The sequence below is a fragment of the Microtus pennsylvanicus genome, chromosome 11 (genome assembly GCF_037038515.1).
Source record: "Microtus pennsylvanicus isolate mMicPen1 chromosome 11, mMicPen1.hap1, whole genome shotgun sequence".
Classification (NCBI taxonomy): Eukaryota; Metazoa; Chordata; class Mammalia; order Rodentia; family Cricetidae; genus Microtus; species Microtus pennsylvanicus.
The window spans coordinates 51,764,729-51,789,069 of NC_134589.1; the positions used below are offsets into that span (position 1 = coordinate 51,764,729).

The 24,341-nt window shown below is 53.0% G+C and overlaps 3 protein-coding genes across 5 annotated transcripts; 1 reads left to right on the forward strand and 2 right to left on the reverse strand.

Annotated features, from left to right (window-relative positions):
• The first annotated feature begins 3,761 nt into the window (after positions 1–3,761).
• Positions 3,762–9,076, forward strand: Acadvl (acyl-CoA dehydrogenase very long chain). The gene is made up of 20 exons (XM_075991939.1): positions 3,762–3,921; positions 3,989–4,064; positions 4,336–4,401; positions 4,490–4,562; positions 4,647–4,711; positions 4,802–4,936; positions 5,533–5,677; positions 5,817–5,946; positions 6,040–6,165; positions 6,438–6,636; positions 6,813–6,917; positions 7,378–7,464; positions 7,550–7,612; positions 7,821–7,922; positions 7,997–8,094; positions 8,176–8,248; positions 8,326–8,398; positions 8,496–8,568; positions 8,663–8,738; positions 8,812–9,076. The coding sequence occupies exons 1-20, from the start codon at positions 3,860–3,862 to the stop codon at positions 8,947–8,949; spliced, it is 1,965 nt and encodes a 654-aa protein (XP_075848054.1). The 5' UTR covers positions 3,762–3,859; the 3' UTR covers positions 8,950–9,076.
• A 171-nt stretch (positions 9,077–9,247) lies between these two features.
• Dvl2 (dishevelled segment polarity protein 2) lies at positions 9,248–18,916 on the reverse strand. Its single transcript, XM_075991938.1, has 15 exons — positions 18,439–18,916; positions 14,546–14,615; positions 14,129–14,274; positions 13,883–13,992; positions 13,641–13,776; positions 13,382–13,472; positions 13,194–13,263; positions 12,968–13,107; positions 12,808–12,884; positions 11,981–12,048; positions 11,488–11,616; positions 11,283–11,414; positions 10,979–11,158; positions 10,358–10,576; positions 9,248–10,227 (listed from the first exon to the last, which is right to left on the reverse strand). Exons 1-15 carry the CDS (start codon positions 18,630–18,632, stop codon positions 9,779–9,781), a joined length of 2,211 nt encoding a protein of 736 aa, XP_075848053.1. The 5' UTR covers positions 18,633–18,916; the 3' UTR covers positions 9,248–9,778.
• A 573-nt stretch (positions 18,917–19,489) lies between these two features.
• On the reverse strand, positions 19,490–23,612 carry Phf23 (PHD finger protein 23). 3 transcript variants are annotated; one of them, XM_075991941.1, is made up of 5 exons: positions 23,387–23,612; positions 21,845–21,876; positions 21,633–21,725; positions 20,344–20,977; positions 19,490–20,236 (listed from the first exon to the last, which is right to left on the reverse strand). In XM_075991941.1, exons 1-5 carry the CDS (start codon positions 23,418–23,420, stop codon positions 20,022–20,024), a joined length of 1,008 nt encoding a protein of 335 aa, XP_075848056.1. In that variant the 5' UTR covers positions 23,421–23,612; the 3' UTR covers positions 19,490–20,021. The 3 variants fall into 3 exon arrangements, with proteins under 3 accessions (XP_075848056.1, XP_075848055.1, XP_075848057.1); XM_075991940.1 differs by having other exon boundaries at positions 20,344–21,178; positions 23,387–23,599; XM_075991942.1 differs by lacking the exon at positions 23,387–23,612 and adding an exon at positions 22,249–22,535 and having other exon boundaries at positions 20,344–21,178.
• Between the last annotated feature and the right edge of the window lie 729 nt (positions 23,613–24,341).

A 24,341-nucleotide genomic window follows, 5' to 3' on the forward strand; every position in this document is an offset into this window, starting at 1 on the left:
GAATGGGGGGGTGCCTTGGCAGTGTTAACTCCTTCACTGCTGGCAGGAGCCCGGATAATGGGAAAGGAGATAGAAGCAGGAGCAGAGAGGCCCTTCGGCAAACATGGAGACCTAGCTAGCCTCGGTGATGACAGCAAAGACAAGGAGGATGGATTTCATTTCTTAAAAGGAAAAAGCCCACAGCTGGGATGGGGCATCCCTGGAGGGAGGCCACAGCATGGGGTAGGGTCTGAGGGAGGGGCTGGCAGCAGGGAATCCTGCGGGCCTAGTTCTCCCCCAGGATTCCCAGGAAGTCTGAAAAGTAATTATGGCCTGGCCTCTCTGGTGCTGAAACTGGAGCAATCCAACAAAGGGGAGAAGGAGAAGGGGTATGGGCTGGTTGGCCACAGCAAGAGCACTCTCAGTAGCCCCAACCCCTCAGGCAGTACTCAGGATTTTGTTGCCAAGGCCCATACGTCTCAGTTTAATATTTTAGTAAGGAATGTGTGTGTCCCTTCAGTCCTGCCTGCTCAGTCAGGAAGCCAGGCACCCACCTTCACTCCCTTACCTGGCCCTCAGAGATGGAAGCCTCATAATAGTCCAGAATGTCTGTTACAGGAAGAGAACTAAGTCACCGCCCACATCCCAGGCCTCTCTGGCCACCCCTGCTACCCATGCCTTCTGTTTGGCAAGACAAGCTCCTCTAGTTAGGCTGATGGATGTTGAGGGGGGGGCACAGAGGGACGACTCTACAGAAGCTACAGCTTGGACCAGGTGCCCTCAGGCTTCCATCCAGTCCAGAAACTGGAACACTTGCCCTCAGAGGCCCAGGCCAGCCCTTTCCACCGTGACCCAACAGAACCCTGGAATTACTCACCCAGCAAGGCCTGGAAGAGGTCACTGTGCAGCACTGTAAGGAGGGGAGGTGCCCACCGCAATAGTGGGGGGGCCAAGAGCCAGAGGGCTGACCTGGGAGCTGGTGAGAAGCAAGTGACAAAGGGTTGCGGCCAAGCCACTTACACATTTAGTCATCTAAGGAGTCCCCAGCCTTTGTCCTTTCACTCCAGACCCCATAGTGAGACCCGGGCCCCCATCACAGATCCAGATTCCCCCTCCAAAGACCCGTTTTTCACCTCTTGGTCTCTGGGACATCTCTCTCTCTCTCCTCTTGCTTTAATCTCCCTAATCCGACCAGATTGGGGTTGAGCTGCCTTTTCCCTAAGCAGGTGCAGCTCCTAAAGTAGGCAAGCAGACTGTGGTGTCATTCTGCCACGGGACCCCACGTGCCACTTTGCACCACATGGTGTGCGCCCCAAAAGCCAGTATAATTTAGCTACTTTCCTGAAAAGTGGGAAAGAGGGATTCTCTAAGGCAGTTCCAACAATTCAAAAGAGTTAAGTTGACCCCAGCTCTTTCTCATCCCAGGCCTGACCACAGTGAGAAGTATGAAAAGAGGGGTATACACGGGTCAGTGACATGTCTCACTGGGAAAGGGGACTTGCTGCCAAGCCTGACATCAGGGACCCACAGAAAGGTGGAAAGAGAGAACTGACATTAAAAGCCGTCTTCTGACCAGCGCTTGTGTGAGCACACACACACATAAACCACTGACTAGCACTTGTGTGAGCACACACACACACATAAACAACCGACTAGCGCTTGTGTGAACACACAAAAACATAAACCACCGACTAGTGCTTGTGTGAGCACACACACATACATAAACAACCGACTAGCGCTTATGTGAACACACACACACATAAACCACTGACTAGCGCTTGTGTGAACACACAAAAACATAAACCACCGACTAGTGCTTGTGTGAGCACACACACACAAACAACCGACTAGCGCTTGTGTGAACACACACACAAACAACCGACTAGCGCTTGTGTGAACACACACACACATAAACCACTAACTAGCGCTTGTGTGAGCACACACACATAAACAACCTTCAGAGTGCTTGTGAGAGCTACACACACATAAACAACCGACAAGTGCTTGTGTGAGTGCACTCACATAAACATACACTTTTAAATCAGGCTTAGGAGAGTGATGGCTCAGAATTAAGAGCATTAGTCGCTGAGCCGGGTGGTGGCACACACGTACAGGCCCAGCACTTGGTGAAGCAGAGGCAGGCGGATCTCAGTGAGTTCAAGGCCAGTCTGGTCTAAAGTGAGTTCCAGGACAGACAGGACTATCACACAGGGAAACCCTGTCTGGAAAAACAGAAAAACAGGGCTGGAGAGATGGCTCAGAGGTTAAAGATGCTGACTATTCTTCCAGAGGTCCTGAGTTCAAGTCCCAGCAACCACATGGTGGCTCACAACCATCCACAATGAGATATGGTGCCCTTTTCTGGCCTGCAGTCATACATGGGGGCAGCACATTGTATTGTATACATAATAAATAAAATCTTTAAAAAAAAAACAGAAAAACAAAGCAAACAAAGAACGTTTGTTGCTCTTGCAGAGGACTCGGGTTCAGTTTCCAGCACCCACACACATGGTGGCACATAACTATCTGTAACTCCGGTTACAGGGGATCCAATGCCCTCTTCTGACTTCTGTAGGCATGGGGAGACATGTCATGTGTATATATACATGCTGGCAAAGTACTCATATACATCAAGTTTAAAGTAATACAATAAACCTTTTAAAAGTTATAAAGAAATGCGCCGAGTGGTAGTGGCACAAGCCTTTAATCTCAGCACTTGGCAGAGGGAGGTGGATCTCTGTGAGTTCGAGGCCAGCCTAATCTTCAGAATGAGTTCAAGGGCAGCCAGGACTTCACAGAAAAAACTTTTGTCTTGGAAAAAGAAAGGAAGGAAAAAAAGGAAAGAAGAAAGAAAGGTAGGCAGGCACATTGTTCTTCCAGAAGACCTGAGCTATGTTCCCAGCACCCATGTAGGAGACTCACAACTGCCTGTAACTCCAGCTCCGGAGGACCCATTGCCTCTGGCCTCTACCGACACTGCACTCGTGTGCACATACTTATATATGAACACACAGAGACACATAATTAAAACCCTTTTTTAAAAACGGAGTATAAACTTCTTGTTATTTGGAGGTTTTTTTTTTGGTTTTTCGAGACAGGGTTTCTCTGTGGCTTTGGAGCCTGTCCTGGAACTAGCTCTGTAGACCAGGCTGGTCTCGAACTCACAGAGATCCGCCTACCTCTGCCTCCCGAGTGCTGGGATTAAAGGCGTGCGCCACCATCGCCCGGCCTGGAGTTTTTTTAAAAAAAAAAACAAAACAGAGTCTCTGAGGCCTCAAAGTCACGGTGATCCTCCTGGCTCAGCCTCTCCGGGAGTCCATGAAAAAGACCATAGGCTTCTACTGTGCTTTGTGCTTTTAGAGGTTTTGAGCTGGTGAAACCTCCTAGATCTCAGAATTTGCTTAGAGCACACTCCAGCTTGTATCTGCCACCTCATCCCCCTCTTTATTTGTTGGAGACATTTTCCAAACAATCCATGCCTCTGCACCTGACATACACCTTCCATCCTTTTTCTCTCCAAGAAGTCCTCCCTCCAGTCTACCTCCATCCATCCCCCTGGCTGTAGTCACTTAAACTCCTCCCCCTTTCGCCCATCTTATCTCATTCATTTTTAGCAGACAAGACTTTAGTTCAGACCTGAGGCATTAAAGAGTTTGAGAAAGAAAACGGATCGCTGGAAGATCTTTCACTCTAGGTCACTCAGAATACAAGGACCGGGCGCACGCCGGAACTTCAGCTCCCACCATACATCGGGGCCGGAAAGACCACGCCCCCAGCGCAGTGCATTATGGAGCATGAGTCAGGGCTCAGACTCAAAAATCTTTAGCCAGGCTGGACGTAAGGAGAGGTCAGTGGTCAAGGCTTCTGGGGCAGCTTGGAGATGCAGTCGGCTTGGATGAGCCCGAGTGTGGGGCGGCACCTGCTGCGGCTGGGAACCCAAAGGTCTGTATATGGCAGGGGGACAGCGGGTCTGGAAACCAAGGCAGGACTGAACCCCGACTCTTTACAGTTCGCAATCTACTGTGCTTCTGAAACAGCATCGGCCCACCTCTGCCCAGCGACTTTATGCCAGTGAGGCCGCTCAGGTAAGTGACGGATGAGGGAAAGGGGCATAGAAGTGGGAGTTGTATGCTTTCACTAGCCTGCGACCAACAGGGGTCTCTGTCTTCATCCCAGTCACCTAGCTAGTGAAAACTCTGGCACCGAAAGTAGGGGAAAGGGCAAGCCAGGGTGCCCTAGTGAGAAAGTAGGGGAAAAGACACTTGATCGCACAGTTCCCAGAGCCAGCGCTTCCCGGTGTTCTCCGCGGCACACCCATCTCGAGCCTTTTAACTGCTCTTCCTCCCCTTTCCCCAGGCAGTTGTGGACAAGCCAGGAACCCTCTCCTCCGATGCTTCCACCAGAGAAAAACCAGCCAAGGCAGTAAGTGACCCGGAAATTGGATTGACCTCTATAAGTCAGGAGTAGACCCACCCCAACCAGCCCCCTGAAACGTTTCTTCCCTGCCCAGGAATCCAAGTCCTTTGCAGTGGGAATCTTCAAAGGCCGGCTCACCACCGATCAGGTGTTCCCATACCCATCTGGTAAGCAAAGGGTAGTCAGAGGCAGTGTAGGCAGGGCAGCCTCCCTACCTGACTGGCCCATTTGCTTTCCTTCCCACTCTGCAGTGCTCAATCAAGAACAGACACAGTTTCTCAAAGAGCTGGTGGGACCAGTGGGCCGGTTCTTTGAGGTAAGCAATGAATGGGGCACGCCCCTCTTGGAATAGGCAGATGTTAAGCTTAAAAGAGTCTCTGAATGTGGGGTCCTATTCCTTGCCCAGGAAGTGAATGACCCTGCCAAGAATGACTCCTTGGAGCAGGTGGAGGAGACGACTTTGCAGGGTCTCAAGGAACTGGGGGCATTTGGTCTGCAAGTACCCAGTGAACTGGGTGGTTTGGGCCTCTGCAATACCCAGGTGAGAGGACTCTCCCCCTTGTTAACTAACAGCCCAGTCAGCTTCCTCAACACCAGGGCCACGAACAGCCAGGGGTGCTGTCTGCCTGCTGTTTCTCAGCTATGCGGACATCCTCCCCTGAAAACACCATCTATGTGCAGCCCACTAGGACCAAGGCCCTAACCCTGAACCTAAGTCTTTAGGGACTGTGTGGCAACAGGGTAGTGGGCAATATTCCCACCAAGGCCAGGGGCAGTTGGGCATAGCAGTAGCAGTGCATGCTTTTAATCCCAGCGCACTGGGGGCAGAGGCAAGGGGACCTCTGAGTCTGAGGCCAGGCTGACCAGGGCTACATAGTGAGACTGTCTCAGGAAACAAAAGATCTAGGCCCTTTGGTGTCCCTGCTCTTGTTTCCTCAGGAAAGGGTGGTGCATGCTAGGTGAGCACTCTACCACTGAGTCCTCCCTGGGCCTTTCAGGGTCCCACATTACTCTGACATGCTCACAGTAGAGATGACACAGAGATCAGCCGCTGCGCTGCCTTATTGCCTGTACTCTCCTATTGAGGCCCAGTTCAGTGTAGCTCGTTACCATCCCAGATGCCTTCTTCCCCTCCAGTATGCTCGCTTGGCAGAGATCGTGGGCATGCATGACCTTGGTGTTAGCGTTATCCTGGGAGCTCATCAGAGCATCGGTTTCAAAGGCATCTTGCTCTTTGGCACAAAGGCCCAGAAAGAAAAATACCTCCCCCAAGTGGCATCTGGTAAGACAACCTTAGGAGGCCTAGGGGTAAGAAGTGTGAGTGCCTTGTGGTGTCACAAGGAACTGCCTGGGGATAGTATGGGAAGGACACAACTTTGATGGTCAGCAGGATTTCAGGTAAACCTGTTCCTCCCCAACAGGGAAAGCTTTGGCTGCTTTCTGCCTAACTGAGCCCTCAAGTGGGTCGGATGCAGCCTCCATTCGAACCTCAGCTGTACCCAGCCCCTGTGGGAAATATTATACTCTCAATGGAACCAAGATTTGGATAAGGCAATCTTCCATTTCTCTTCATCCCTTCAGCCCAGTCTCCTGACCTCGCTGCTCTGAGCCACACCACTTACTGATTGCCCCCTTCTTCCACAGCAATGGGGGCATCGCAGATGTTTTCACTGTCTTTGCCAAGACACCGATTAAAGATGCAGCCACGGGGGCCGTGAAAGAGAAGATCACAGCTTTTGTGGTGGAAAGAAGCTTTGGAGGTGTTACCCAGTGAGTGAGCGTGGGGGAAGACAAGGTAGAATCAAGGGGACAGCATTGGGCTCTCAAAAGCAAGTGGTTGTTACAGGTCACACTGGGGCATGTACAGGAGCCAAAGTGGTCAGTTTGTTTCCCTGGGGGTACACAGGGTAACAGGACATAGCCAGACCTCCGTAACCCTAGGACCCATGGGTAGTACCCTGTCTTCTCTACAGCCTGGGGAGCTCCTCCCAGATCATAAGGCAACCTATTCACACCTCAACTTTTCTGCCCTGCCTTTTCAGTGGGCTCCCTGAAAAGAAGATGGGTATTAAAGCATCCAACACAGCAGAAGTGTACTTTGATGGAGTGAAGGTACCAGCAGAGAACGTGCTAGGAGAGGTGGGAAGTGGCTTTAAGGTTGCTGTGAATATCCTCAACAATGGAAGATTTGGGATGGCTGCAACCCTAGCAGGCACCATGAAGGCCATCATTGCCAAAGCGGTAAGCCCTGTCTCCATCCCTAGCTAGCCTAAAGGAATCACTCTGCATGAGCCCCTATCTTGTAGGCACTCCATCAGAGCAACACACTCACTCACTCTTCCAGATCTAAGTTAAGGCTCCAGTCCCCACCCCAGTGGAGACTGCACAACCATGAGTGGGATACACGTGCCTTTCAGGTTGATCATGCTACTAACCGTACCCAGTTTGGGGACAAAATTCACAACTATGGGATGATCCAGGAAAAGCTGGCTCGGATGGCAATTCTGCAGTATGTGACTGAGGTAAGGGCTTCCTGTGCCCCTCCCCCTGGAGCCCTATAGCTTTCTTCACAGTTGGGTCAGACTACAACCCCCAGCAGCACCTGGGGCAGTGGGTCTCCAGCTTTACACCAATGCCCTAGGGGATGCGAGGAGGCATAGTCAGTTCAGCTTCTGAAGGAGCGATGCTGCTCGGCTAAGTGCTTCCTGGATGCTTTCCCAGAGACTAATTCTAGCCCATCCTTTAAAAAGTCTGAGGCCTGGAGCTGGGTTCACCAACCCAGAGGACCACCTACTGGATGTGTTTGACCTCCCAGAGGACCACCTACTGGATGTGTTTGACCTGACCAGGGGTTAGAGAAAGTGAATGCGAGGACTGTGGGGGAGCAGGGCAGAGCTGGTCTTGCAGATTGGAGTATGAAATATCCTGCCTGATGCAGCCCTTTCCTGTTTTCTTCCCCACATCCCAACCACGCCCCTTCAGTCCATGGCTTACATGCTGAGTGCCAACATGGACCAGGGATTCACAGACTTCCAGATAGAGGCTGCCATCAGCAAAATCTTTGGCTCGGTGAGGACCAGGGCATAATGGAAGGGCAGAGTTCAGTTCAGGAGTTCAGCTCCAAAACCAAACTCCTCTGGTTCTGTGTCCCTAGGAGGCAGCCTGGAAAGTGACGGATGAGTGCATCCAGATAATGGGGGGCATGGGCTTCATGAAGGTACGGAGTGTGCATCCAGATAATGGGGGGCATGGGCTTCATGACGGTACGGAGTGTGCATCCAGATAATGGGGGGCATGGGCTTCATGAAGGTACGGAGTGTGCATCCAGATAATGGGGGGCATGGGCTTCATGATGGTACGGAGTACTCCTCAGCATGGTCGTCCTACCAAGTGGACAGAGTTTTATGTATCTTCCCCTGCACTAGGAACCTGGAGTAGAACGTGTGCTCCGAGATATTAGAATCTTCCGGATCTTTGAAGGGACAAATGACATTCTTCGACTGTTTGTGGCTCTGCAGGGCTGTATGGTAAGAAGGGAGAGTAAGTGAGGGTAAGCGTGAAAGACACTGAGTCCTGACCTTGGGACCTTCCTCCCCCACAGGACAAAGGAAAGGAACTCTCTGGGCTGGGCAATGCCCTGAAGAACCCTCTTGGGAATGTTGGCCTCCTGATAGGAGAAGCGGGCAAACAGCTGAGGCGGTGAGCCAGGGCACAGGGTCAGGGGAAGACAAGATAGTATACACCAACTAGCCAGCCACTCACTCTTCCATTTCTCTCCAGGCGGACAGGAATTGGCAGTGGTTTGAGTCTGTCAGGGGTTGTCCACCCTGAGTTAAGTCGCAGTGGTGAACTGGTGAGTGGCCCTTAGAGCAGAGCCTGCAGCAAGGGGCTGCCTGCTTTTTCTGAGCTCTGTGACTCTTGTCTCTGCAGACAGTACAAGCTCTGGAGGAATTTGCCACTGTAGTGGAGGCCAAGCTGATAAAGCACAAAAAAGCGATTGTCAGTGAGTGAGCTCTGCAACCCCCTTACCTCCTGCCAATTCCCTCCCTCTCTCCTTCCCTCCCTCAGACTACTAACCCCCACCCTCATCTACCTGACAGACGAACAGTTCCTGCTGCACCGGCTGGCAGATGGAGCCATTGACCTCTATGCCATGGTGGTGGTTCTCTCCAGGTAAGAGGGCAGAGTGGGAAGCTTGGGAGCTTTGAGGCACAGAGTAGCTGGGCCAGCACCATCAGGATTATCTTAACTTCCTGTCTCCTTGCAGAGCCTCGAGATCCCTGAGTGAGGGCCACCCCGAAGCACAGCATGAAAAAATGCTCTGTGACAGTTGGTGTATTGAGGTGAGCCTTGGAGCTACCCAGCACAGGTTGGGAATTCAGACAGAGGCCTGACCCTCTTCTTCCCTCTCCCCAGGCTGCAGCACGGATCCGAGAAAATATGGCTAACCTGCAATCCAGCCCTCAGCAGCAGCTCTTCCGTAACTTCAAAAGCATCTCCAAGGCTATGGTGGAGAGTGGTGGCGTGGTCACCAGCAACCCCCTTCGGATCTGACTCCTCCCACTCAGGCCCTACCACCTAAGTTATGTGCCTTCTCTTATGCCAAACACGGGGCCAACTTCTGTGTGTCCTCTGGCGTACTTATGGCCTTAAGAACAATAAACTTTCTAGTAAGCCACCACCCTTGGCTGCTGCATCTCACCGATCTCTCCTCTCCACAGCCTGCTTCCCTCCCAACTTTCTAACACACCACCCTCTGCTGCTGGACCTGACTGGTCCCTCCTTGTGTCTCCTTCGGGTTCCTCTTCTGCACTGCCTGCCTCCCAAAGAAAGGAGCCAGAGGCTTTGGGAATTGGCCTCTATTGCTTTATTTTGTGTTTTATACAAGTGACTAAAATAAATAGAGTAACAAAGGCAGCTACACAGTCCCCAAGTGTACCACCAGCTTTCCTGGACTGCTGTCTAGGGTACCCAGCCCCACTTCCTCTTCCCAGGGTACCACCAACCACCACCCACCCTCCAGGTGACGGCTAACTAGGCAATTGGAGGTGGTGGTCATATTCTGGGGTTAGAAGGGACCCAGGAAATTTCATATGAAGGGATTCTTCATATAAAAGAAATGTCTATAAAAAATATTCCCCAAAATATAAGAAAGTCTATTTTAACCCCCCAAAAGGCTTATAAAAAAATAAAGCTACAAATAACCAAAGGTCCCGATTACCCCTGAGGAAGGGGAAGGACCAGGCACTGCTGGTGAGAGTCACAGTGGCAAAAATCTTGTGGTAGGTACCAAGCACCAGGATGAACCCAGGCACTACGAGGAGCACCAAGCTGAAATTTGACAGGCCAAGGGCACAGACCCAACGTGGTCTCAAGGTGGGCCCTACATAACATCTACAAAAAATTCACTGGGATTGCCCATGGCCATGTGGAAGCTCTGACGGCTAGCTGTCAGTTCTGGGGGCACAGAGCCCAGGTCTCTGACTGGAGGAGCACCAGGGGGCTGCACTGCAGTAGAGACAGGGGGAGGGGGTGGGGGCATCATGACAACCATCATGGGATTATAGGGGAGGGCCATGCCAGGGGGAGGGCCGTATGGATGGAGCCCTGGGAGGGCTCGGAGATTAGGAGTACCGCCTGTTGAGCCCCTGGATGGAGGGGGGCCCCCATCACCAGTCCCACCAGGCTCCCCACCCCGCCGAAGGCTGCCTCCGCGGCTGGACAGCTCGGACTCACTGCCGCTGCCAGACTTGGACTCAGGGGCCCGCTCCTCAGGCCTGCCTGCGCGCCCGGCCCCCCCATCACTTCTCGTTGACCCACTGCTCCGGCTCCCTGTTGGAAGTGGGGAGGGAACGGGGTAAGTGAAGCTCAGCACAAAGCCCCCTGGATTCCCCCAGCCCCTGTTCTTGCCTCTCCTCCGAGTTCCCTCTACTAGCTGTACTGGTATGTGGGGGTGACTTACCTTCACTGTGCTGGCTGCTGGCACTGCCTCCACCATAAGTATAAGATGAAAGCTCGTGGTAGGGTGGGGGCTGCGGGCTGTAGGGGTGTGGGGCTGGATACTGGTAGGAGAAAGTAGGCAGCAGGGGCCAGGGGGTAGCTCCAGGAAGAGGAGCCAGGGTATCCTGGTCTGAAGCCCCGCTAGAGCCATCATTGTCATTCAGAGACAGGTTAACTAGGTCTGGAACAAAAAGGAAGAGAGGTCCCTGTTTTAAGAGGCTAGGATTCCTGGGAGCAGACAGAAACCGGTAACCATTTCTCCAGAGCCACTCACAATGCGAAGGGCACAGAGATCATGATAGCCTGGAAACAGGAAACTCTGCTACGAGGGCAGAGACACAGCCAGGGTCACTATCGCTAGCCCAATATACTTCTGTGGGATTCATTAAGCATTTTCCCCCTTGGGAATACTGCTCTGGTACCTGGTTTGTTCAGCCCCACGGTTGGCCACCGCAAGGCCAAGTGTGGATACACAGTGCCTGAATACCCTGGGGGCCCTGGCTACTTTCTGGACCAGGTTTAGGGTTGGACTGAAAAACAAGGCAGGACAACCTGCTGTCCCACACCAGGGCAGGTGACTTACAACTCTCACAGCCACCACTGAGGTCTCCGAAGACATAATAGCACTGCTCAGAAAAAGTTATCTTGTTGACAGTATGCCGGATGAGTCCCGCCTTCAATAGCCCGCTGGCATACTTTCTGGCCTCCCGGCGCTCAGGAAAACCTTCCACATGATGGTACAGCCAGTCTACCACATCTGAGCCTGAGATCAGCCACAGTGGAAGAAGTCAGATTCTCCTCTCAACGTCTACTCTCCCCTCGTGCTGCTCCCAGCCTTGGCCTCTTCCTCCCCTTCCCATGCCACCTTGCTCAGGGCCTAGGAATACCTAGAAAGGCATTTGGGATGGTGATCTTGAGCCACATGCGGTCCCGGACTTCTAGCCCAGACTCTGGGGCTGCCATGGCCTTGGTCACAGAGGCCATGTCCATGTGGATGGAGAGACCCCGGCTTTCACAGCCTGACAGAGAAGACAACAGAGAACTGAGAAAGGTCCCCTCATACAGGGAGGTGGGGAGGGGCTCGAGACTCACCATCAGGCAGGGAGGAGCTGGATGTGATAGTGCTCATAGACGAAGAGCCTGGGTAAGCAGGGAAGGTGCCAGTCAGTGCAGCGGAGTGTGACACCCAGGCAGCAGGATCAATTGGCTGGATGGGCTCATCTGGAACAAAAATAAAATAATCACCAAGATCATCACTACTCAGTCCTAGAAAATAAGCCCCGTACACTCCATTAAGAATCCTGTTGTACCCCTCCCTTGGCCTTCCTGAACCCTTTCCCTGTAACTTGGAAGCCCAGCCCCATCTTCTGGCCCTTCTAATTTCTTTTTGTTCTTGATTGTTTGAGGTAGGGTTTCATACTGTAGCCCAGGCCGGCCTGGAACTCACTATGTATTCCAGGCTGGCCTAGAACTTTGGGAGAGCCTCCTGTCTTAGCTTCCCAGGTGCCAGGATCGCAAGCTTAAGCCACCATGCCCAGGCTCCCCAGATCTCTTAACTTCAGACCCCTGCCTGAGCATCACTCACTTCGGGGGAGGGTGAAGTAAGCCTGGGGAGAGGGATCCCAACACTTGGCCACGGTCAGCACGATGGGGCTGTGGGGAAGAGAAGGCCAGTCAAGCAAGTAGAGGGGAAAGACCTCAGGAGGCCCAAGGCCTGATACAGGATTAAGACACAGAGAACCGGGCTGGAGCAAGTAAGAGTGGGGGTTCCACAGTGAGGATGACTCACCAATATGGTGAGTTAAAATCACACTGCTGAGTGAAACAGGGAGTACACACTGTACAATTCATTCACAGGAAGCGTGACACAGGTAACACTGAACCATCGTGTTCCAGGATTCAGGCATAGGTGGAAAACCATCAACAGTTTTCTTGACCAAAGATAATCAAGAGTAATTACCACAGTGAGAAGGGTGGCGTGGGAAGGGGTGCGCAGTGGGTGGGCTTTCTGAGGTACTCACATTTGGTTCATGATTAGGCTGGAGAGACATGTACAGCCACTTCTATTTGTTATTTTTGTTTTTTCTTTTTTGCTTTTTTTTTTTTGAGACAGGGTCTCACTATGTAGACGTACCTGGCTGGTCTAGAACTCACTATGTATACCAGGCTGGCTTCATAACCAGAGAGTCACCTGTCTCGGCCTCAAAGGTGCTATAATTACAGGTGTGTGTCACTATGCCCGGCCTCACTTCTTTTTTAAATTGCAAAACAAAGGTGAAATGGCTTAAAAAACAAAAGGCCTAAGGACCAGAACCCATGCGGGCTCACCCTGGTTTATGCACAGTGGACCGGCACCCACACGGGCTCACCATGGTTTGTGCACAATATCCCTCAGCACCCGCACAGACTCACCCTGGTTTGTGCACAATATCCCTCAGCACCCGCACAGCGTCATCGTTGCTCATGTTCTCAAAGTTCATGTCATTCACCTGGAAGGGAGGAGAAGTGGCTCAGAGGCAGTGTGGAAAAGTTGAGAGCCTCTCCCAAGCTGGCAGCCAATTGGTCAGCATACCTGCAAAAGCATGTCTCCGGGCTCGATACGGCCATCAGCAGCCACAGCGCCCCCCTTCATGATGGAGCCGATGTAGATGCCTCCGTCACCCCGCTCATTGCTCTGGCCCACGATGGAGATACCCAGGAAGTTGTACTTCTCTGTGGAGGGAACTCACATGAGGGGACTAAGGCCCAGAAACCCTGGAGACCCTCTGCCCCCCTCCTCTAATGGGGACCTTCCATACCCATGTTGAGTGTGACTGTGATGATGTTGAGGGACATTGTGGAATCGGTGACACTGCTGAAGGATGAGGTCTGTGATGGAAGACAGGGAAGAAAGAGGTGAACGCTCTTCATCAACAGAGACGAGCCCTAAGCCTCTTGTCAAAGGACCAGCTAAACTAAGGCCCGCTTCTCCCAAAAGAGCCCTCACCCTTTCCATGCGTGGTGGCCGCTGCTTCCTCCGCCTTCGGTGGCGCTTGAGGAGGCGGGAGGCACTGCTCTGCTCGGTGGAGCTGCTGAATCTGATACAGTTGAGAAGCAGGGCATGCGGAGGTGGAAGTGGTCAGGGGGCCACATGGAATGGAATAACAAGAAGACTAACGGGACGGAGGGGGGAGCAAGGGAGGGCAGGAGCGGGGAGGGGGTGATGGAGGAAGCCCTGGGCAGAGACAGAGATGTGTGAAACACACCTGCTCATGGTGTCATCCTCATCAGAGTCTCCTAGGCTGGTGCTCTCCAGCTCACTGGTCATGAGAGTGGAGGAACTCTCGTACCCAGCCAGGTGGCGCTCCAGCCTTGAGGTGCCACTGGGCCTGTGGCCACCAGCTATGTATAAATGAGAACCTCAGGACCTGGCCTCCCACTCTTCATGCTGAGGTTTGCCTCCCCTCCCAGGTCCCAGTCTACCCTGCCTTCAGGGCTGTCCCCTCACCGCCATGCTCACTGCTGTCTCTCCTTCGAGGTCGTTCTCGTCTCAGTGACACAACAGACTCAGTTTCTGTCTCAGGCTCTAGATTTTCATGGCTGCTGGATACATTAGGGCTACATAGGTAGAGACAGTTTCCAAACAATGTCAGCGGGGCAGAGCACCGAATCCTCAGTCTCTCCCTCTCCAAGGGCGTGAGCTGAAGGCCATCTTCGCTTCCCTCCCCTGGACTCAAGAACGTAAAGGACTCACTGGAAGGACGGTGGCCTTGAGTCCCCAATGCCACTGGTCCTTTCTGGAGGCAAAGGAGGTAATGGCGGAGGTGGAGGAACCAGCTCTGTCCGAGACTCATGGGCTGGGGGAGCCATCTCAGGCTGGGGGTTATCTGATGACACTAGCTAAAGGGGGCAAGAAAACATGGCTCCACTGGGTAGCTGTTTAAGTGGCAAGACTACGGGAAATGGGCAGAGAGAGGCCAGGGTCTCAGAAGCCTAGAACAACCCAGAAAAAAAAGCAACCACTATGGGAGGCTACAGAAAGAGAAGGCTGAGGAATGCCCACTGCTTCTACAAAGAGAGACGTGGGCAGCCAGGGCCCCCAATGACTGGACAGCGGGGGAGGCCGTAGGAAGACTGGGGTTGGAAGCAGCTTGGTAATGCCTCCCCTTACCCAGGAGACAACCCTTCCATTGAAGCATGGGAGGCGCGCATTGTCGTCTGAAATCTCTTCCTTCACCACCCTGTGGAGAAAGCAGAGCGGTCAGGAAAATGCCAGGCATGTTGGCTCACACCTTCAACTCTAAAACTTGGAAGGCAGAGGCAGGAGGGTTACATAGAGACCCCGTCTCCAAAAAAACAAACAAAACAAAACAAATAAAAATCCAGAAGCAGCAGCAGCAAGCAGCAGCACTTGGGAGGCAGAGCAGGCAGATCCAAGGCCAGCCTGGTCTACACAGTGAATTCCAGGACAGCCAACGCTGTCCAACAGAAAAACCCTGTCTAGAAAACTGAGAGCACAAGCAAGAGAGAGAGAGACTAGTACCCCCAAAATCTCATTCAAAGTCTCTCCCAATCTCGATTCTATCCAAGAATGTTGACTCTGGCTAGCACCCTGTATGTTTTTGAACGTGCATGTCCATGTGAATGACTGTCACTGACCCGAGTGTGTGAGGTGCCTGCAGAGGACAGGAGAGGGCATCAGGCCCCAGAGCTGGACTCACTGGCAGTCTGAGCTACTTTTGGGTGCTAGGAACTGAACTCAGGTCCTCTAAGAGATGACCAAGCCATCTCTCCAGACCCAATCCTCTGCCTTTTTTTGGGGGGGGGGGGAGGACAGAGGCCCTCATTTTGTACCCTAGGATGGCCTGGAATTCACTATATAGATCAGGGTGCAGATTGGCCTCAAACTCACAGAGACCTGCCTGCCTTGCCTCCTGGGACTACAGGCATGTCACCATGACTGTCACCCATTGCCATGGGCCTGGCTCCTATGCTTCTACAATGAAACTATTTATTTTCACATGTAAATAAACTCCAGCTGCTCTCCTGATCTTACTCCACCCTCAGCCCCAGCTCATCCTTAGAGAACCAATGCTCCTCCAAAGACTTCTTCCCGGGCTGGAGAGATGGCTCAGCGGTTAAGAGCACTGACTGTTCTTCCAGAGGACCTGAGTTCAATTCCCAGCAACCACATGGTGGCTCACAACCATCTGTAATGAGATCTGGCGCCCTCTGGCCTGCAGGCATACATGGAGGCAGACTTTCTATACATAATAAATAAATTTGTAAAAAAAAAAAAAAAAAGACTTCTTCCCATTTGATCCAAACCTCAAAGTACCACTCCACAGGCCTTCTGGGACAGTTCTCCAGTGTTCCAAATATCTAACTTAGGAGCCTTGCTAACCTTATCTCCGTTCTACACATCTGTCCCATAAAATGCTCTGGTCCCTGTGTAATTCTCTGCTGTGCAGTTCTCTCTAATTCACATCCAGAGACTGTCCAGATGTGAGGCCTTTGCTGGGTAAAAACACCCTTCATGCAACCATAATACTCCCCACTAGGAGAGCTCCCACAAAGAGGGGAACTAGCTTCCCATTTCCTGGCTGCCTCATCTCATTAAGCAATCTGCTCACCCTGGGAGGCCAGCCTGGGAAGCCAGCCTCCCACAGGTTCCTGCAGCGGACTAGACTTGTTCCTTCTCAATACCCACAAGAAATCATTAGCACCTATTCAACATGTGCAAGTACATGGTGACAAAGTATGAGACATGAAGCCTGCACCACATACACACACCCTCACCTTCAAACTATAACTTCTTGTCCGGGGGCTGGAGAGCTGGCTCAGTTGGCTCTTGCAGAAGACCCAGGTTTAGTTCCCAGCACCCACATAGTAAGTAGCTCGCAACTGTCCGTAACTCCAGTTCCGAGATCTGACCGTCTTTTCTAATGTTCACGGCAGCAGGCATGCACAAGGTGCACACACATACATGCGTGCGGGCAAACACTCATATATATAAAATTAAACAAAAAAGGTCTAAAAAATAAAGATAATAAAACCTCTTGGCCAATTAACCCTAGCCTAATATGCTCTGGGGCCTTGGGTATATGACTCATTTTGAGGGTATGTATATGTCTCATATACCCGCTGTCAAGATGACAGAGCCCAGTCCCCACTGGTCTGCTCAGTGTGTACAACTCTTCCCAAGATAACCCAAGGCAGGCCATTTCGTATCACTATAATCTAGTCTACGTAGTTAGCCTCAGTACTAAATGAATTTACCATGTGCTGTGCACCTAAATTAAGCCTTTTACACTATGATTATCATCAATCCACAGATGAAGAAACCAAAGCACAAAAGCTAAATAAATTGCCTGAAATTATAATGCAAAAAGAAGAACCTTGACTTAAACCCAAGACAACCCCCTAGACATTATCACTTTGCCCATGTCGAACAATCTTTAGCGAGAGTCCAGTTTGTTCCGTTCCAGTTGACAGGGAATATACTCCAACCGAAGACTTCACAGGTCTCTCCCCAAGCCAGGCCGTAGCTAACCTTTCCTCCCAGTACCCTGTTATCCCTTGCTGATGCCAACTCAGGGTATCTGACCCTAATGCACTCTACCTTCCAACCCTGAGCCCAAGGACACACACAAGGTTCAGTCCCAGGAGCGACAAAACAAAAGACTGCCTTACTCTGCATCTTCATCCAGCCCAGAATCACCCAGAATGTCCCAAATTACCCCAGAACCCAATCTATTCTACTAGAGCCCCAGGGTCTACACGCAAGCACCTGTCTGCACCAGTCTCATCTGCGAGACCCCAATACAGCTGTCTGGACTGGCACCACCAGCCTATTTGTATCCATCTGTCCCCGTCTTGTAACAATAAACCCAGGTCTAGGCCAGGTATAGTGTCGCACATCTCTGGTCCTGGCACTCAGGATACAGAAGTAGAGCAAAGGCCGCTACAGGTTCAAGGTGAACCTGTTCCACATTGTGAGCTCTAGCTAGTTTTAGTTACAGAATGAAATCCTGTCTTAGCAGTTAAGAGCACTGACTGCTCTTCCAAAGGACTGGAGTGCAATTCCCAGCACCCACATAGTGGCTCACATATGTAACTCCAGTTCCAAGAGACCCCATGCCATCTTCTGATTTGTGTGGGCATTGCATGCTTGTGGTGCACAAATAAGCACCCATGCAAAACACCCATACACATAAAATATCTTTAAAATAAAACAAACAAACCTCCAATTTCCTCCCCGGCCCCAACCAGGGGACGGGGGTAAGGAAGGAAGGTCTAGCCCTAAGAGAAAATAAGAAGACCCCAGTAGAGTCCAGAATGATGCAAACTTTGCCAGAAAAATCTACTTCTAAACAGCCTAAGATATTCCAACAGAGACCTCTCTTCATTATTACAGATTACACCGTCCCAAAATAATATGGGACCTAATTAATAAACCAGGATAGCCTAGATTGTCTAACGCTAAACCCAATCTACACAATGACTCTGCATGCCCAGCGTATTGGCTCACACCTGTTAATTCGAGCTCTCAAGGCTGAAGCAGGAACACTATTAGTTCGAAATCAGCCTAAGATACAAAGAATAAGGCCCTGTCTCATAACAAAAGAACAAATCAAAACGAGCAAATAAACAAACAAAAAGCTACAGAATAGTCCTATATAATTCTCGTGCAGACGTCTGAGAACACACCAGACTACCAAAAGATAAACGAATCTGAAATCAGCACATCCTAGACTGTCTGCAAGCATCGCCTCTTAGCCTTTTGGCTAAAATCAAGTGGAGAGAATGGTCAAACAAACCAGTGTGTCCCATTATTCCAACCAAATTTCCTTGCCTCTGGTTTACTAAAGTCTAGTCGGTTCTTCTCAAGCTCTCTGTGTTCAACCTTGTCAGTCTTGGGATGGGCGATCAACCCTAGCATAGCACAATATGCTAGATTCCACTACAGGCCAGAAAAATTCCAAGGCAGACCTGTCCCCCTCAATATCGCCCAATCCATTCTAGCACACCCATCGTCCTTTCCAGTCTAGGCCTCGCGCTTACCCAAAATCCTGATCCATAGACTTGAAAAAGTACTTAGCGCCCGCGGGCCGCTGCAAAACGCTCTTGAAATCGCCGAGGGTGATGCGCTCTGCCGGGACAGGAATCTTCACCAGGTAGGGAGTCTCTTCCTCATCCAGATGGTAAATCACCTTCGTCTCGCCTACACCACCGCCCCCCGCGCCGCTGCCCGCCATGGTCTCGCTCGCGCGCTCCCGGGCTCAGCCGCCCACCCAACGGGACTAGGCGCCCCCGCCGCGCCTGCGCACACCCGCAAACTGACGTGCTACCGCCGACAGGGCAGGGCCAGTGCGGGAGACGCGCCCAAGGAGGACGGCGTGGAGCAGCGGGGTGATAGCTTAGAGCCGTAGAGCAAGACCCAAAGCTCTGGACCCCAAAGCCGATGTCCACCACCACCAGCAGCACCGCCACCAACGTCGCGAACACTATCGAGGTCCCCGCCCACCTCTCCCCATGCCACGTGACACAAGCCCGCCCACTTTGCGCAGCCGACTGTCCTTCACGTGATTTTCCTGAGTCACATTACTATATAAGCTCCTCCTAGACCCTCACGTGATCGCTGCCTTGAGCAACGGTCTTCGGCCCTAAATGACTCCGCCCCCAAGCGTGCACCCCGCCCCACACCAAGTACTATGGCCAACCCGGCTTCAGCTCTTAGAATGCTGACGAGGGGCTCTCACTTTGCTTTACCCATCCCAAGCCCAGAGCTCAAAACACCTGAGGGGCAACTATGGGGGATGAGCGGGCAGGTTATCAGTAAAGTGAGAATTGCAAAACAAAGTAGCCCCTTAGGGTGGCCTCTGGCTTGAGAAAAGCTGGGAGCTAGTCCGAGATTTGACTTTGGGTGAGGGAGGATGATGTGGGGCTTTGACTTCATGTAGTCAAGCCAGCCTTAGCCCCTAAATCTTCTGTCTCCATCTCCCAAATTGTGCAATTACAGCCCTGGACCCTAAAGGTGGGTTTCAGTCCCAACTCCAGTAAGACAACTGCCAGGTTTCCCCAAGACCCCCCTGCCCAAGCAGGACAACGAGGATTGCAAAACACAAGAGCCCACTCTGCTTTATTTACAACACGCTGGCTGTCTGTACAAGCAGCCAGCCAATATTATTAAAAACGAGGCTAGTGATAATTGACACCTTTTGCTTTCCTCCCCCACTCCACCAGGTATGGTACTCCGCCTTTGAACAACCACCATGCTCAAACATGGGGAGTCCAAAATTAAAAATACAACCGGTGTGGAAGAAAGTGAACGGGAGTGGGAGAGAGGAAGCCTTGAGGGAGTGCTGTATTTACACTACAGTTTATAGACAACTATCCTGTGTTACAGCCCAGTCTGAGCCCGGCCCTGAATGTGGAAAAGGGTGGCAGGTTCACCGGACAGATTTTGTCTATAAACCCAGCCTCCCCTGACCCAACTGTAATGGGTCTAATTCAAGTTCATGGAGCAGGAAGGACAGAGAAGACACTCAAACAAGTCTCCCTTGGGAATTCCGGCCTTGAAGAGGCTGAAGACTCTGAGGCTCAGTTCCCAAGTAATGTCAAAGTTCCAGCCTCAAAGAGTGATGTCAGGGTTCCCCCGATTTAGGAAGACCCCCTAACCGCCGGGCCTCTGGCCGAAGTTCCTTGCATTTCTGGCAATAAAAGAAGTCAGGAACGTTGGTCTTTTTAATCTTAGCGCAGGAGAGGTGGATCCATGTCCCACACAGGCTGCACTCAATCATGGGCCGCCCAGCAAAGGGCTTTCTGCAGTAACATGTGATCAGATCCCACGAGTCATCACCTAGAAAAAGAAAGTTTGTTTAGTGTTTGGCTTTAAGGCTCGGCTCATCATGTCCCCCAAGCCCATCATCCTGACTCCCCACCCTGGGCAGTTCTAAACCTTCTCACCTGATTCCACCATGATGTCCTCATCCATGACCCGCATCTCGCCTTCACTGGAGCTGGCATCTCCATCTTGGCTTGTTTCTGTGCTGCCCACCTCCTTGCCTTCACTGTCAGTAGGGGGAGCACCTTCAGGATGCACTGTAACAGGGGGCCTGGGGGCTTCAGGGGGAGCTGGGAGCACAGGGACTGGGACTTCACCACCCACCACTGCTGCCATCTCTTCTTCATCCTCCTCCTCCTCCTCTTCCTCCTCCTCTTCAGAGTCTGTATCACTGGGAGGTGCCCTAGGAGGGCCAGGAGGTGGGAGTCTATCCCCACGATCTGCCTTTTTCAACTTCCGCTTCTTGCTCTTCTTGATTCGAGATCGTTTTTCCCCATCCCCAGGAGCCGGTCGAGGCCTCCGAAGCACCCCAAAGCCAGCCCCACCCCCTGGTCCCAACTTTCTGTTCTTTCGGTCCTTCTTTCGAGGCTGAGAAAGATCCCCCTGGGAAAGTGGCACTGGGGTGAGAGCAGCAGGGGACCGGGAGGTATGCGTCAGGGATGTGGGAGACAGTGGAGATGCCACTTTGGGCCCATCCAGATCAAACAGAGAGTCCTTGAGCTTCATCTTCTCCAACAAAGTGGCGCTGTCAGGGGCCTGCAGACGAGAGAAAGTGGACCTTGGGGGTCCTGGCTGGGTAGGACCTGCTTGAGCTGCCCTCCTCTTTGATGACTTTGCTTTCTTAACAAAAGTCTGGATAGTTCGAAGGTCCGAGGGGGCTGAGTCCCAGCCATCACTGTCCGCTGCACTCTCACCTCGCAAAGGAGAGCTAGAGCCAGAAGCTGGCCAATCGCTTTCCTTAAAAGGAGGAAGAGACCAGGATCAGCAGGAGTCTAGTGACAGCTCAGCCCTGCCACATAGCCAGCACAAAAACCAGGAACTAGACATGTCCCTACCCCAAACCTTCACCCAGTCTTCATCAGTATCTCCCCAGGGCTCCTGCCTGGAGCTGGAGCCATAATCCTTAGACTGTGTTCTGTAGCTCATTTGCTCGTCGTATACTTTACTACTTCCAACTTACCGGAAACTTCCCATTTAACAACACAAAAAAGACCACTGAAAAAAATCTTGACCAACGCTCCAAACTTTTCTTAGTGCTGTCGAAGCCAGTTATTGCCGCGACTCCACCCCTCCACCCCTCCACCCCAGCCCTAAAATCTTCCAATTTTCTCAGTCTTACATATTATTACAGCAGGATCTTCCTATAAAGTAGTTCACACTGACTCAAGTCAGCCACTTTTCCATTTCCTACCTCTTTGCTAGGAGGGATGTAACCCGCGTAAGCCAAGACAAAACTGCAGAATTTGTTGAAATCCTCAATTGTTCTCCGCCGTTTCTCTGGTGGCTAAAAGGCAGGAAACATGGATCAAATGGAAGCCAGGCACGAATGTTATAGGGCCATTTCCACAATCTCAGCCCCCAAATTGTCAAGCAGTCACTAGCCAAAAGTACGGGACAGCTCACCTGAGTCTCTGGCTTAAGAGTCGGAGGTGGATCTGTGAAATCAATAAAAGCTGAGTCAAGGCACTAGGAAAGAGACCAAAATCCTCCATCTAGACATTGGCGGTCTCAACCTAATCCCACCGACTGACTGTTAGATCGCCCGACCAAGCCAGCCAGCCCCCAGCTGTGCTGGACCCGCCCCTGCTCCCCCTTCCGCCCCAAGGGGCGGAGCCTGGGCGCGGCGCCCTCACCGGCCTCGCTATAGCGCTCCCCTTCCCCCAACCAGAGGCCCAGCGCCCCGCCCCCTCCCAGCCTCTCCAGTCAACTCGGCTCTCTTGGCGCCCCACCCCGCCATACCGCTCCCGGGGCGAGACCAGGCCACCGCCCGCCCCCGTCCTTCACACGCGCCCGCCCGGAGTCCCTACCCGGCCGCGCTCCACTGCCCTGGGCTCTGCACGGCGGCCGGCCAGCCGGCCGCCCCAGGGGCCGGGATGACCACGCTGAACTGCTCCCCGCCCTCCGGCCCCTTCTACTCGAACACGAGGCCGGGCGCGCCCCTTACCCCCACCCAAAACACACGCGGGCACACACTCCCAACACTACTTCGCGTCCGGGACAGGCAGAGAGCTGCAGCCCGGACACAGCCCCACCTGCCCCCCCACCGCCGCGCTCCCCACAATTTCGCTGTCCCTCCGCCCCCATCCGGGGCTTTGGCCCCTCCCCGTCTCGAGCTCTTCGGGCTCCCCGCCGGGCCCCCGGGCCCAGTTCCGAGCTTCTCCGGCCGCCCCCCTCCCGCCCCCGTACTCAGCGAGTCCCTAGGCCGGGCCCCTAAACTCTAGCCCCCGGTCCCCATCCAGGCACTCCAGAGCAGCCCCCCAAGCCGCCGCTGCCCCCTAAGACGCTCCACAACTCGCAAGCTCCTGCCCTAGCAGACCAACCCCCCCCGCAAGTTGCCGGTCTTAACCCCCCCACACCTCGCCCCGCAGCCCCTACAAGTACCGGGTTAGGCTCGCTTCCCAGTTATCTGGCCCCACAACTACCCCGGAGTACCGGGCTCTACCGGAGACAATACCCAGACCCTCTCCGCTCCCTACAACTACCTGCCCACCCCTCTAACAATCACCAGCCTATCTCTGGCGGCAACTACTAGGCGCTCAAGCGCCACCGTCACAAACTCCCCCACCTCGGCCAACTACCGGGCCCCTCAACCCTCGCCGAGCTCTCTCAACTACTCTCGGGCAACCGGATTCCCCCCAGCCTCCCTGCTTCGGAGCGCCAGCCAGTCCGAGGCCTCTTCAGCCTCCAGCCCCCGAAGCTAGGCTGCCAGCGCCTATCCCCGGACACCCCACCACCGCCATCCACACCGTGCCTGATGTCTAACTATCTCGACCCAGTCTCCCACTCCTCTTTCTCCAAGCTCCCTCAACTCGTCGCTCTCCCACCTCAAGAGCCAGGCCCCCGACCTTTTCCCGCACTCCCCCGCTGGGTGCCGGGGCTCGACCTCCAACTTTGCCAAATGAATTCTCACCCTCTCCCTGCCCTCTGTGCCTACGGAGCGCTTACCTTCGGGACTGGGCTCCGCCATGGCTTCCAGCATCGCCCCCTCCCCTCCACCCGGTCCGGCGACCCCCTCCTCTAAGCCGGGATTCCCGGTGCTGCCTTGGGTGCTCCGTGTTCCTAGTGCCTCGCTCCACCGAAGTGTTCGCCTTGGCGCGGTTGAGACTCCAGTCCGCTACCGCCACCTCCCTCTACCACTGCCTCCCGCACTCCCGGACCGGGCCCCCTCCCCCCCGCACCGCCGGCCGCCTGCTCCCTCCTCCTCCTCTCGCCTCCCTCCCTTTTCCCCCTCCCCTCCGGCTCCGCCGCGCGGTGCACCAAGGGATTTGTAGTCTGCGCAGGAGCAGCTGAAAGGGGAGTTTAAGATCCTCTGGAACTTCAGTTCCCAGTAAACCACGGATTGGCGCAGGCGCAATAGACAGCTTTCCCCCCAACCAGGGGAGTGGTGGGGCGATCCAGAGCCAGAGACGTACAGCGGAAGAGTGCGCACTGACTCCCGGGAAGTGTAGGCTGGGCGGGACCAAGAAAGTAGACGAAGAAGGGATTAGAACTCTCGGCCACCATACTGCCTCATTTTGTACCTTCTTTTTATCCCTCAGGGAACCGCCCCACTTCCGGCCAAGTAGACATGAATGCTGGGAGATGAAGTTCTCCTAGTGATAATGGCACCCTTCTCCCAGTATTTGCCTCTCAAATTTCACTTTACAGGATCCCACACACAGGCACAAACTCTGCAAGTGACAGCCGGTGAAAGACAGTCCTCTCACCCCCTCCCAAACATCCTTTCTCTGTAGTAACAAATTTGGATATGCAAACCTAAAAGTGGTCCTTCCAAACTTTCTCCCATAAGTACCCACAGTGAACACCACCACCCCTTTGTTTACATTGCAAGCCAATATACACACATATAAATCAAAGTTTCATGCGATAATGCTCACATTATTTCATTCATTAAAGAAAG

What these genes read in the sequence shown, in the direction of transcription:
- Phf23 (XM_075991940.1), bottom strand. Translation starts at nt 23,420, where the DNA reads ATGCTGGAAGCCATGGCGGAGCCCAGTCCCGAAG. An exon ending in CTCTTAAGCCAGAGACTCAG is followed by an intron (nt 21,726 to 21,844) that starts GTGAGCTGTCCC and finishes CCTGCCTTTTAG; the next exon opens with CCACCAGAGAAACGGCGGAG. An exon ending in GGACATCATGGTGGAATCAG is followed by an intron (nt 20,237 to 20,343) that starts GTGAGAAGGTTT and finishes TTCTTTTTCTAG; the next exon opens with GTGATGACTCGTGGGATCTG.
- Dvl2 (XM_075991938.1), bottom strand. Translation starts at nt 18,632, where the DNA reads ATGGCGGGCAGCGGCGCGGGGGGCGGTGGTGTAGGCGAGACGAAGGTG. An exon ending in ATGGAAGGGTTGTCTCCTGG is followed by an intron (nt 14,275 to 14,545) that starts GTAAGGGGAGGC and finishes TGCCCCCTTTAG; the next exon opens with CTAGTGTCATCAGATAACCC. An exon ending in CAGTGGTGGCTGTGAGAGTT is followed by an intron (nt 10,577 to 10,978) that starts GTAAGTCACCTG and finishes TTTTTGTTCCAG; the next exon opens with ACCTAGTTAACCTGTCTCTG.
- Acadvl (XM_075991939.1), top strand. Translation starts at nt 3,860, where the DNA reads ATGCAGTCGGCTTGGATGAGCCCGAGTGTGGGGCGGCACCTGCTGCGG. An exon ending in TTCTGCAGTATGTGACTGAG is followed by an intron (nt 6,918 to 7,377) that starts GTAAGGGCTTCC and finishes ACGCCCCTTCAG; the next exon opens with TCCATGGCTTACATGCTGAG. An exon ending in GGGGCATGGGCTTCATGAAG is followed by an intron (nt 7,613 to 7,820) that starts GTACGGAGTGTG and finishes CCCCTGCACTAG; the next exon opens with GAACCTGGAGTAGAACGTGT.